This window comes from Pan troglodytes, chromosome 2 (assembly GCF_028858775.2).
Source record: "Pan troglodytes isolate AG18354 chromosome 2, NHGRI_mPanTro3-v2.0_pri, whole genome shotgun sequence".
Classification (NCBI taxonomy): Eukaryota; Metazoa; Chordata; class Mammalia; order Primates; family Hominidae; genus Pan; species Pan troglodytes.
The window spans coordinates 62,743,929-62,757,694 of record NC_086015.1 but is presented as its reverse complement, the minus strand read 5'-3'; the positions used below and the strand labels follow the sequence as shown (position 1 = coordinate 62,757,694).

Here is a 13,766-nt window from a genome sequence, read left to right as displayed (position 1 = left end):
AGCTTCAGGGTTGGGTTGGGTTTGGGGTTTGGTTTTGGTTTGGTTTCGGTCTTTAATAGCCTGTGCTATTGAAGGGAGAGGAGTGTTTTCTTATTACCTCTTTCTACCTGAGCCTACTCTCTGATCTTCTCTGGCTGGGAAGGTCTTGACCTCTCAGTCCCTGAACTCATTACATGAACTTTCAGAAGTACTCAGAATGCACTCACTTTTGAATACAAAAGTACTTAGCACAACACTGAGCACATAAAAGGTGCTCAGGAAACATCTTTGTAGAACAGTTGTTTTTTTTTTTTTCATTTCATGCCATTTGTTGGAAGCCAGCAGGCCTTGATAATGACTTAGACAGTTGTCCTCTCTGTCCAATCCATCTAAATGGCTGTCACGAGAGAAAACATCAAGCCATGTTCTATCCCCAAAACACTGAGCAGACTTCCCGCCACCACTAATAAAACTACAAATCACCTGACATTTTTTTTCTGTGTATGTTGTCTGTTCTATGTATCTTATAGTTCTATTATTTTAATTCATATTTGTTGGGTAGCCTTTTTAGGATGATTGAATGCGGATCAAGTTTTCTATTTTATTAGTTAGTTTGCACTGTTTTGCATTTTGTACAGCTCTGGCCCATGAAGAAGTTTAGAACTGTGACAATTAGTTTTGGATCCTGGCAAGTTTCCTAATCCTAATAAGCATAACTCTTAAGTCTTTTGGCCCTCTCCCTTTCTTCCTTCCCCTCCCGCCAGTTCTTCACACTCAGTTTTTCTTGTCCTTTGTCAAGAAGTTGGTCCTTGTGGTCACTGGTGTTTCTTCTCCACCTGGCACCACATGTTTAGAGTCTCACCACTTCCACAGTGCTCCTTCCTTCCGGCCTAAACCTTCTACCTGCATAAAGAAAATCCCCCAGGAGAGATGGTGATTCCTGCTTCGTTGCCCTTGTTTGGGGATTCCGGGCCAAGCCAACAGCTAATGTGTCTGTGGTTCCCCTTCCCCACAGGTGAAGAAGACCTCAGTGTGGAAGAGGACGAGGAAGTACTGACTTTGTTGTATGACCCTTGTCTGAACTGTTACTTTGACCCCCAAACAGGGAAATACTATGAGTTGGTATAATGCCTCCTTCCGGGGCAGAGAGCAGGCACTCCCAGCTGGAGCAGAATAGCAGTTCAGGGTCGCTTAAGGAGTCACCACAACTTATGTGTTGGGTGACCACAAAACCAACAGAAACTGAGAGAAACGAATTCATTTTGTAAATAATGTTCAACGTTAAGAATACCTATTTTCCTTTTGTAGATGAGTATGATTTTGAAACTGAAGAAATTAATACAGAGGCAAGATTTTAGGAGTTTGAATTGGTTCTTGTTTGTTCTCATTCTACATATAATTTTGTTTATTTCAGATAATTTTATGTAAACAAATTAAGAGTTATTCATTCAAATTTTTTGCAGTGTTAATCTGTAAATGATGGTTTGATGTACAGAAAATGTATTTTTGTTTAAAAGATGCCTGGGTACCTTTTATTTTATGGCATTTGTATTAAAAATAAAGTATGATGGTAAGAAGAATAGCTTTTAAACTGCTTCTTTTCATTCACCCCACTTTCTTTTCCAGAATATTCCTATATGATACTTTCCTTCTCTTCGACTCTTAGAAAAAGAAACATTGTGAACTGGTCAGACTTTATGATCACATTTTATTGGCACTGGACCCACTATTTCCATTTCATTATTGTTCATCCAGAGTTTGCTGGAGACCACAACATTGTTCATCACTTAAGCTGCTTAGCACTGTATTTTTCTTTTAAAAAAAAAAATCTTGGGAGGCTGAGGTGGGTGAATCACGAGGTCAGGAGATCAAGACCATCCTGGCTAACACAGTGAAACCCCATCTCTACTAAAAATACAAAAAATTAGCCGGGCGTGGTGGAGGGCGCCTGTAGTCCCAGCTACTCAGGAGGCTGAGGCAGGAGAATGGCGCGAACCCAGGAGTCAGAGCTTGCAGTGAGCCAAGATCGCCCCACTGTACTCCAGCCTGGGCAACAGAGCGAGACTCTGTCTCAAAAAAAAAAAATATTTTGACAATTATCTCTGAATTCTAATAATAGATTCATCTAGATCTATGTAGAAATAACCTCTTTGAAATCCCCCCACTGCCACACACACACACTCATCACCACTCCTGTGACCTGCCTGGGCCTGAAGAAATCCCAGAGGCTTTCTTTGGTTTTTCAGTTGATGTCCGTCTAACTCTGCTTGCTGGATCACAAGGAAAAAGTCATGTGCTTCTGCATTCGGGTAGACAGCCTCGAATTGTGTGCCAACTATATTAATATTGAGCTCAAGGAAGTACTTATTATATTAGCTGGCATATTTTGTTATTTAATAAAGATTTTTTAATAAAGAAGAGTACCATTGGAAATGAAAATTTATTGGTGTACAGTTGGATTTAATGATGGTACTATAATTTCATTTAATATTGCTTGATAGAGGAAGTAAGAGCTCTTTTTACAGGAGTAGATTTGGACTCCTGTTCCAAGTATCATACATTATTTAGAACCATATTTGTGTTTGATAAGCTTTTAATCCTGTTGTTCACAAAGTATGCCTTTGTTATAAATTTCTCTCCAAGATCTTCATACTTAACAAAATGAAAATGAATAAATTAAGCTTTCCAAAGCATGCAAAATGATAAAAGAGTTGGGTTTGTTGATTATGACCTTAAAGATTGTAATAGGGCTTGGAAGGCCTTGTTTCTGCTTTAAATAGTCTCAGGACCATATATAAGGGACATATGACATAAATAAGAGAGTCAATTAAAATTTATATTCGTGAAGACTTGTAGTTATAAATATCAAAAACAACATGAGCTAGATGAAGAAAAAAAAAATTAGGATACAGGAATGCCTCAAATGCCCCAAAACAGAATGCTGTAAGGCTATAAGGCCTCTGAATAGATTTGGGCTGGGACCTAGAGGACTGTAGTGAACTCTGTTGGGATTCTTAAATTGCAAGCAACAGACACCCTTGATCCCAGAATTCAAAGACTTGCTGACCAATCAAGCTCTGGGAGGCACAGACATCAGAGCAGCCCCAGAGATCCCTATAGCAGCAACCAACAGTTTCTCATGATGATGGCCACCAAATTGACAGCACCACTTTTTTCTGCCTCAGGTCTCTGCTCAAGGAGCAAGAGGATGGTAGGATTAACTCATCAGTTCTCCCCAGGACCACATGGAATGGGAATGAGATACTCCCTGAAGGAGAAGAGGGCACTGTTAAGAAAATGGGGAGGGGTGTCAGACAGGCAAAAACCACAGATGTCTATCCTGGCAGTCTAGAAGCATTGGCTCTGCCGCTCATCTCTGATTGATTTTGCCATCTCTTCTCTCTTCTCTCTTTTCTCTTCTCTCTTCTCATACATTTCTCAGCTACTCAGTCCACCTGCCAGAGCACCCAGCCACTCCAGTGCCCACATACCCAACCATGCAGAAATGTTAACTCCCGATGTCAATTCAAAAATCCCAGAATTGGGATTCCAGTTCACCAGTTTGTTTGTTCCAGGGGCCACCAGGACCCTCTTCTATGGATGAAGGAGGAAAGCAATTAAGGAGTCCCTGTGATCTGAGTAGACATTCTAAAGGTGTCTACCACAAGGTCTTATTATCCCCTTTTTATAGCTTCATTTCTGTTGAGATTTCTACAGAAGAGTTGAAAAACAAAAATAGATGTGCTTCCCAGTGCCAATTTTAAATTAAATTGGTACCACCAGTTTACTTGGAAATTCATTAACTAGGCTATACATGTTCACTGGTTATCAAATTCCATTGCATATTAGAATCTTCTGGAAAGTTAATAAAAATACCGATGCCCAGGTTCTACACCCAGAGAGTCTAACTTGCTTAGTTTCAGGTGTAGCCTGGGCATTGGAAATTTTTAAAACCTCCCCAGCCACGCCAATATGCAGTCAGGGTTGAGACCGTTGCTATAGATTAGATCTGACATGAAGAGAAGGCAGGAGCTTTGCCTAATGGCATATGCACCTGTGAGGAAGAGCCTGTATTATTAGTTTTCATTTTAAGACTTTAATTTCTACTTTTCTAATCAAGTGTGTACCAAACATTTTTATCCAAAATGATTGCAAATGGAGACTAAAAAAAATAGATTGATTCAATGTAGAAGTACATCTTAAGATAATTTGGTATCAGTTTGGGGACTGATTCAAACAGTTCCTTGTTTCATATAATCGGGATGCAACTTACAAGTGACTTTTAAGTCATCAATCTCAAAATTATCATGTAATTACAGAGGCTGGTTAGTGGGAATTATGGGAAAACAACTGTCAGCAATAATGGCATCAGATCAATGATTTAGTTTCCCTGGTAATTATAAGTTCTTGCTATCTCCAATTAATTTAACTTTTATTAAAGGAAAATACTGATATATGCATAATACATAGACACTTTTGCCAAAAAAATCTTGCCCTATTATATTTCCTTGATTTTTAGATTAGTTTCATTTAAATCAGTCATTTCAATAACATCTTGATCCTTCTTGAGGTGCAAACTGTGTTTAATAAGAATAATGTAGTCACAGAATGTACAACCTGAAGCACAATTAATTGAAAGAATTAATTTAAAAATTGTCCCATGGTTTTAATTAAAGATCTTGCTTCTGGAAGTTTCTGAGCTGTTCTTTTTTAAAAACTGTGGAATGACATCAAGTACACTATCAAAACTTGGTTTGTTCCAGGTTACACCCTGTGACTATCAAACTTCAATCAAAATGGCCAGAATAATGAAAATTAAGAATCACCTTCCTCAAAGACCTAGAACCAGAAATACCATTTGACCCAGCAATCCCATTACTGGGTATATACCCAAAGGAATATAAATCATTCTGCTACAAGGATACATGCACACATATGTTCATTGCAGCACTATTCACAATAGCAAAGACATGGAATCAACCCAAATGCCCATCAATGGTAGACTGGACAAAGAAATCGTGGTACATATACACCATGGAATACTATGTAGCCATAAAAAGGAAGGAGATCATGCCCTTTGCCAGGGACATTGATGGAGCTGGAAGCCATTATCCTCAGCAAACTAATGCAGGAACAGAAAACTAAACATGCATGTTCTAACTTATAAGTGGGAGCTGAACAATGAGAACACATGGACACAGGGAAGAGAACAGCACACACTGGGGCCTGTTGGGGGTGGGGTGAGGGGAGGGAGAACATCAGGAAGAATAGCCAATGCATGCTGGGCTTAATAACCTAGGTGATGGGTTGATAGGTACAGCAAACCACCATGGCACACGTTTACCTACATAACAAAGCTGCACATCCTGTACATGTACCCTGGAACTTAAAAATTAAAAAAAAAGAATTGCCTGTTATCACCTGTTCACATATGGTTTTATCATAGGATTTCTATTTCATACATCATTCATTTTGCATTCCAGAAAAGTTAGTCATAAAGAGAATTCTTGTCAAGCAAATTCTATTTTCTCTTTTTCTCCATTATACTAGTTAAGATAAAATCGTCTAATTGGGCCTAGAAAGGACAATCAAGATCATTTCTTTAAATGCTCTGATTTTACAATTGAGAAAAGTGAGATTCAGATTGAGAAGTCCTGTCAAGGTGGGAATTGAGAAGAGAATGCAAATGACAGATGGAGATGGACATCACAAACCCCGAACAGAGGTCACCTGAGGACACTGGCACCCTTTCAGGAGTCTGGGATTTCTGGTTCTCACTGAGCATTTCCATTTCTTTTGCTCCATGCACACTCTTTTTTCCCTCAGTTGTCAGCCTTTACACCTCAAGGATCAGCGTTTCCCAAAATGTTTTCCAAGAAACAGAACTTCCACTAAATGTTAATAAATGCAGTGGGAGTGGGGAAGAGGTCCATTGTCAAACCAAGGTGGAAAATACTGGACTAGTGGTAATTGTCATTTGTCTTTACTGGAGAAGTTCTCAGTGGCTTTAATAGACCAACATGCACAGGTAATCTCCAGTGGGTGAGTGACACTTCTCCAGTTTGTCTACAGAACTCTTTTTCTGTAGAACATCTCAAGGGTTTTATCCACTCACATCCTTTGAGAAATGCTGCTGTAGATCACTCCTCCAGAGCTGGGAGCCCTGACTCCCACCAGAACTCAAGAAATGTGTCCCCCATCCTCAGTTTGTTTGTTTGTTTGCTTGCTTGCTTATTTGGTTAGTTGGGTGGGTGGGTGTGTGTCTGTGTGTGTGTATGTGAGAGAGATTTGGTGGTGGGGTGGGGGGTGGTTAGTGGAATTTTGTGTGTTTCTTTGCTTTTTGTTTTTTGCTTTGCCCAGATATTTCACACACTCCTGACCAGGCTGTAACAAGATGATTTTTTAGACCCACTTTTCATCCAAAACAAGGTATGCTGAAGCCTGAACATTTCTTAAGTCTGAGGCTTTGGTCTCTTGCAGAAATTTTCTTTCTCATATTTTAAATTATACAAACTTATAACTGTAGGTAATATGGTTAATTTATAACAAAGGATAAATCTAAGTGAAAGTTCATTCATTGTGAATATTGGAGTCTTACATCTTAATGAATATTTTGGTTCTGGTTTGCCTGGTTTTAATATAATTTAGAATCACATTAAGTCAAAATAATTTGACTTATAAGAATTAAATGACCAATAAACATGGACCACAGATAACACTAATTTTTACTGCTGACATATTCTTCTGCAGTTAATCACCTGTAATTCTGTGAGGCATTACGAAAGTGATGTGTAGGAAATAGTATTGATTGGTTTTCATCAGCCCAACTTATCATTGTCAATGTTTATGCTGAACCTGGCAAGATTTAAGCATATAAACTTGCTCCTAATGGTAATAAGTACTGTCAATATTTTAGCAGGTGGATCAGGAGAAATTAGCTCTAATGTGCTGTAGTGGATACTTCCAAAGCCATGGGAGTGAGGTGCTCTTGAGACCTTAAAAACTGAGATAAGCAAAATTATATGAGAGTATTTGGCTTAAGAATTCCAGGAGGGAAAAACTCTCTTTATTTATTCTGATAGTATGCCAGTCTGAAGTATAACTTTTATTAATGATGGAGTTTTAGTAATCTATAAATAAATCATGAGATTAATAATGGGATTAGAATCATCCCCAGTTTTGCTTTATGGCTTCATAAACCAAAGATTATCTCAAAGAAAATCAATCAAAATTTCACCATTTGTTTTTTCCACTACTTGCAAAAATGATTCAGACATTTCAGACCCTGAAAACTTACAAACCTTTTAGCCACCTCAGTTGAAGAGAGCTTCCTTTTTCCTTTAAAACTTTTTTGGCCAAAGAAATTGATATTACTAGCATCTTCTTGTGGGTTAATCTTAGTAAGCATAGTATCTTTTTTCCCCCCAATACTTGTGTTTTCTTTGACTTTTGATATCTATGTAGTTCTAAAATTCATCTCAGTACCTAGGTCTGGACAGTATACTTATAATATCTTTTCAATTCACCTATTTCAAGAGATTTTAATCTTCTCAGGTCAGGTACTTCTCAAGAACATTACCATTATCAAGAGATATTTGATTTAAGTTAAAAAAAATAGTGGCGCCATTTTTTAGCTAAGCGTAAGAATCTATGAATGTTACAAAGTCCAGATAAATAGTAAGTCCAGAGATTCCGGTTATAATCGGCTGTGGTCAGCAAATACATTATCACTGGTAATGTTTATAGCCTTAATTTATAAGGGACATCACTGTTTGCATTTTTAATACATTTTTGATCACCTTTTCCATGTTTTGCTAGTTGTTGCTTTCAATCTAATATAGTGGCTGTCAGCATTGACTGCACATTGCATTATCTGGGGACTCTAAGATATGCTGCTGCCTGGGTCCCATTCATGGAGATTCCTGCCTCCTCTGGCCTGAGCTGTGGCCTGGGCATCATGATGTATAAAAGCTCCCCCAAGTGATCCTAATGTGTGCCAAGGCTGAGACCCTCTGGCTTGACCTATTCTCATTTCTTGTCTTTATTGCTCTTCTTCACTTCCTGTGGTGCCAGAATGAGCAGTTTGGGAATTCCCAAAGGCACATGGTAGCAGTGACATTTGAGAGTTTCAATCAACAGACTAACCACTTGATGGATTTCATTTGTGGGCAATCCAATAATGTTCTGACAACTTGCCTTAACCCCATGTGGTTGATGATCACTAGAATGGAAAACATGACCTATTTTGTTTTGTTTGGCTTTCTTCACTCTGTCTTGTACACATTTTGAGCAAAACTCATTATCCTTCCCAGGTGTCAGATTATATGCTATGTGAACATAGCTAGGTTTCAGCTTCCAAACTAACAAAGGGAGAAAGGTTTATTAAGTGACCATGTGAAAATGATGGAAGCCACTGGTTTAGACTATTAAAATTAGTATGTGTGTGTCTGTGTGTATGTGTTTTATTACTAGGATCCACCAGTTTACAAAACCTTTGTGACTTAGCATTATTAAGTTAAATATTATTAGGAAGTTTTGGAGTCTTTCCATTTATAGTAGCCCCTGGTGAGTTGGGTCTCTTTTTTCCCACATAAAGATGCCATTTATTTCAATCTGAGCAAAGGTGTAGACCTGTGGCTTTCAATTTCCCATTATCTGTAGCATTCTTCTAAATACGAGATGATGGGAGAGCACTAGGAATTTAAAATCTTGCTTCAGTAACTCCCCTCAAAGTTGTAAGCCTTTTGTAAAGTCTGTTTTGTACACAGCCTTGAATGGTAAGTGCTTTGGGCTGTGAAGGAACTGAAACAGTGGATGCACAGTGAGGTGACATGGTGCAGAAAAGAGAGGGCAAGAGGGGAAAGGGAAAGGAAGAATGGAGGCCAAGAGACAGGAAGGCAATCACCAAGTTAGAGGGAACTTGGGGGACCATAGGCACCTGCCCAGGGAGCTTTGCAGAGCAGAGATGGGATGACATCCATTTGTGAAGTGAGACTGAGTTTGTTTTTTTTCTAAAACCTTAAAGGATGATTTAATCCCAGAAAGCTGGAGAGCTTGGAGACATCCAAGATGCTGACAAATGGACCACCGAAGAAAAAGCACTTAGCACATGGTAAGCACTCAGTAAATGTTCACTGGTGTGATTATTATTTAAGCCTAGGCCTGTCAGACTGAGGACTTTCAGGTTTGGAACTCTGGTGATAAACAATGACTATAGCATCATTCCTGAAAGTATATATGGGCACATACATACTGTGTTAGTGCATTCTCACACTGCTTTAAACAACTACCTGAAACTTGGTAATTCATGAATAAAAGAAGTTTAATTAACTCACCGTTCTGCAGGCTGTACAGGAAGCATGGCTGAGAGGCCTCATGAGACTTATAATCATGGCAGAAGGCAAAAGGGAAGCCACCATGTCTCACCATGGCAGAGCAGGAGAGAGAGAGAGAGTGAAGGTGGATGTGCTACACACTTTTAAACAACCAGATATTCTGAGAATTCACTCACTATCATGAGAACAGCATAGGGGAAATCTGCCCCATGACCAATCACCTCCCACCAGGTTCCTCCCCCAACACGGGCTTACAGTTCAACATGAGATTTGGGTGGGGACACAGCAAAACCGTATCACATGCTTTAATATATTAAAGTTAGAGCTTCATATTTTACCCTATTATAAGACTAAGCTAAAACAAATGTTTTATTAATACGCTGAAAAACATGGGACCATCAGTTTCATGCAATAAGTCGTAAAGAAAACTAACAATTTCCTGAGAATTTGGAGAAATAGGGGCAACCCTGATTATAGATTAACACCTGGGGCCATGTAGTTAGAAAATAGATACTCCAGAAATTCTTTGAAGCTGTATTTATTTAGTATTTGTAATACTTCGGGTCTGACGCATATGATTAAAATAATTGACTCCACTATAAATGTTCAGAATCCTACTCCTGAGTAAAATAATAAAAATCCAAGACCAAATCAACAGCGTCTTTTTAAAACAAGGTTTTCAGAAATGATCAATTCTGGGCCAAGCAGCTCATGTATGTTAAAGGGTTTTTTTTTACTTTTATTCTTCATGGTATGGTGTAGGATTATTCCAAATCACCTCATCTTTATCTGTTAATACATTTTTTCCCTCAGAGTATATGACAAATGTTTGAAATAAGGTATATTTGTTTAAACAGAGTCTGTAATCAAGTTTTTTTTTTTTTTTATACTTTAAGTTTTAGGGTACATGTGCAGTCTTGCCCTATCACCCAGGCTGGAGTGCAGTGGCGCAATCTTGGCTCACTGCAACCTCTGCCTCCTGGGTTCAAGTGATTCTCCTGCCTCAGCCTCTCGAGTAGCTGGGACTACAGGCATGCGCCACCACGCCCAGCTATTTTTTGTATTTTTAGTTGACACGGGGTTTCACCATGTTAGCCAGGCTGGTCTCAAACACCTGACCTCAGGCAATCCACCTGCCTCGGCCTCCCAAAGTGTTGGAATTACAGGCGTGAGCCACCACTCCCGGCCTATAATCAAGATTTTATACAATTTCAGACTGGCTCTCTTCCCCATAGACAAAATTAATGAGGTTTTTCTAATGATTGGATAAGATTATGTTAAGAAATTATAGAAATAATCCTCTTCAGCTTTGCATTTATTTTCTACTCGGAAGGTCAGCCATCCCCTACAAATGTTTCTCTCCAAATGTCTATCCTGAGCTTATTCACAAGTTATAGATATAGAACATTTCACCAAAGACATACCAGTGTCTTCAAAACCATGGTTTTCCATCTCTTTCTGAGGTATTTTCTGCCTTTGGCAAGAAAATAGAGAAGAGGAGGGAAATTTACAATTCCTTTGAGTAACTGTTTTTGCCACGGCTTTCGTGCCACGTTGGGTGTTATAAACCCATTAGAGTGAGAAGCAGTTTTTCTCCTTACTCTCTTAATTCTCCTACTAATTCTAGCACCATTCGGTTTTATTTCCATTTTCAATACTGAGCTGGAAGAAGAACTGTACATGTCAGCCTCTAAAACAGTGTGCACTATAAATTTATCGTAATGCTTTCTGAAAGTTATAATTTCATCCATGTGAAATGATAAAGGTCAGTGAAAGCATCTCTTGATTCATTCTGGACCACTCGAGGTTCAGGTTGTCACTCTGCTACCTGATCACATTCTATAAACAATATCTACAACTTTATCATAACAAGTACTACTTAGGTTTCTATGCAAAGCTCAGTAGTTTTTAAAAATGCATTTTGTGTTATTCCTGTGGCATTTCTACTGAGCTGAATTTGACAAATACCATCAGTTTCTATATCAATGAGAAATTGTCCTCTTTTTTTAATTGACCTAACGAGTCATTAGGGTAGGCCTTGGACCGTGACTCTGCTGAATGCTTTATTCTGCCCTGGAAATTGTAATCTTACCACTGAGTTGAAATGACTCTCTTGATGATTGTCCTCATCATCTTTATAGTCAGCACAACCATTTATTGAGCTCTCACTGTACTCCCAAGCATCGCACTGAACTGTATGTGCATGTTTTCTCATTTAATCCTCACAACTGTAAGTGTTCATCTACTTTACAAATTAAGAAACTGAGGCACAAACAGGCTCAGGAATTGTCCTGAGTGGTGATGCAGGAATCTGTCAGACCTAGCTGATGTCAAACCTCATGACTTAACTGTTGGTGGCACTATTGACCAACAATGGTTCTATTGATGGCTAAAGTCCAAATTGCTTATTAATAGATGGAGCGTTAATCATGGTGCCTTTCTTCCTGCTTAGTTGTTAACTCCATGGTTGCAGCTTGAAAAATATTTTGTTCTGTTTATCTGCTGTACCGCATACTTAAAAAGAATCTATATTTTTTAAAAGCCCTTGAGAATTTACCTTCACATATACCTAAATACATTTCAAGGTTATTGATATTTTTGCATATTAGCAGCATTGTTCTTATTACCTATGAATTTAATGAAAGGAAAACATTAGACGTGGCATGCAGGTATTATTTCAGAAATTTATTTCTTCTCCACATGGCATCCTTTCACTCTTCCCATTCCTCTGGTGTTTTTATAGTAACCTAGCATCCTGAGCTACCACCTTTTTGCTGGCACTAAAGGATCATTTATAATCAGCCCTCCACTTGTTCTGAAATGTGCCCTGCAATTCATAACACAACAGACAGTGTGTAAGTTTAACAGGACTCGAAGCATTTCTTATCTTGAATTAAACTCACATGTTCAGAGGAGTGAAAATATCAAGAATTGTGGTGTTGTAGGATTCGGCTTTCAGCTTCACAACTAATAAAAAGAACAAACTGTTTTCTGGAATCTTGGGAGTCAGCCTAACCCTCTTTCCATCCTTCACTTTCCCCTACTGCATACACAGTGAAGACTACAACTGATAAGGGATACAGCCACATCCATGAAAGGAAAGTTTCAGAAAATTATCTTTGCTAAGATTAGTGTAATTTTTTTCTCCTGAAAAGCCTCTAGCTTTTTCATCTACGGAACAGGATATGACAAGGCTTTTCTGTTGTTGTTGCATTTAATAAACAAATAAGCTCTGTACTTAGGGCCGTCATGGAAGAGGCAAAATAGCCATTTGAGCTGGACCTCTTGACCACAGAGGCATCCGTGTTTTCTCCAAGCAGAGTTAGACACACACTCGCAGGGATACCCAACATCCCCTAGCAGAGAAAATGGTTGTCATTCACCTTTCAATTTTTGTTATCACTGAACCACACTGCTTACCGTGTATGATGAATTACTTTAAAAAAAAATTCTGTAGTTATTTTATGAATAGCCCAGTTACATGTGTTTGTCATTTGGGGAGGCTAAAATAATTTTTCAAATGTAAACATTCAAAATTCACCAAACCAGCTTCATTCATAGTCTTTCTCCAGCCATAGTCACCCCTACCTCAATGGATGGCAAATGCATCTGATTGCTGAGATAGGAAACTTGGAAAGACGCTTTGATTCCTCCTTTTATCTCATGTCCCACTTTCAAATGGTCAGGAGATCCTACTGGTTTTACTCTCAGTATATTCAGATCCGATGCCTTTTCTCCTCCACCCCCCGGCCTTTATCACCTGGGACCACTACCACCATCATTTCTTATTGTCTCATTGAACAGCCTACTAACTCATCTGCCTGCTGCTACCACTGCCTGCAATCTATTTTCTTGTTTAACTTTTAATTGACAGATAATAATTCTACATATTTACGAAGTACAATGTGATGTTTTGATATATGCATACATGATGGAATGATTAATCAAGTTAATTAACATATTCATCATCTCCCATACAGTACTTACCAATTTTTGTGGTGAAAACATTTAAAATCTACTCTGAGCAATTTTGAAATATACATTACATTAGCTATAGACATCCCTCCCCAGGCAGGAGGCAGGCTGAGAAAGCTGTTCTGCCCCAAGGAGGACATATTCTTCAATGCTCACTTTAGATGTGGGCAAGGAAAGGTAAAGGAAAATTCGCAGAAGAAAGAACCAAATGGACTGAGGAGCAACAGAATGAGAACACTGTAGGATAGCACTTCCTGGCCCCCTATGGGAGGTGGAGCCAAGTCATCTCTTCTAATGGCGTGAGTGGAAGTGATGGGTCCTTCTCATCTTTTCTGATGGTGTGAGTGGAAGTGATGGGTCATTCTCATCTCTTCTGATGGTGTGAGTGGAAGAGATGGGTCGCTCTCATCTCTTCTGATGGCGTGAGTGGAAGGGATGGGTCGCTCTCATCTCTTCTGATGGCGTGAGTGGAAGGGA

At 38.9% G+C, this 13,766-nt stretch overlaps 1 protein-coding gene across 43 annotated transcripts in view; it reads left to right on the top strand.

The window, feature by feature from the left end:
- CFAP20DC (CFAP20 domain containing) overlaps nucleotides 1-9,091 on the top strand; it is a 304,345-nt gene extending 295,254 nt beyond the window's left edge. For 18 of the 43 annotated variants that reach the window (XM_054682033.2, XM_054682031.2, XM_054682028.2 and 15 more), the window contains one exon: nucleotides 995-1,551. In XM_054682033.2, the coding sequence (XP_054538008.1) occupies nucleotides 995-998 (4 nt within the window). In that variant the 3' untranslated portion in view covers nucleotides 999-1,551. Of the gene's footprint in view, nucleotides 1-994; nucleotides 1,568-9,004 lie in introns of those variants that run through there. The other 25 variants (XM_054682027.2, XM_054682023.2, XM_063805987.1 and 22 more) reach the window with 4 other exon arrangements.
- The last annotated feature ends 4,675 nt before the right edge of the window (nucleotides 9,092-13,766 follow it).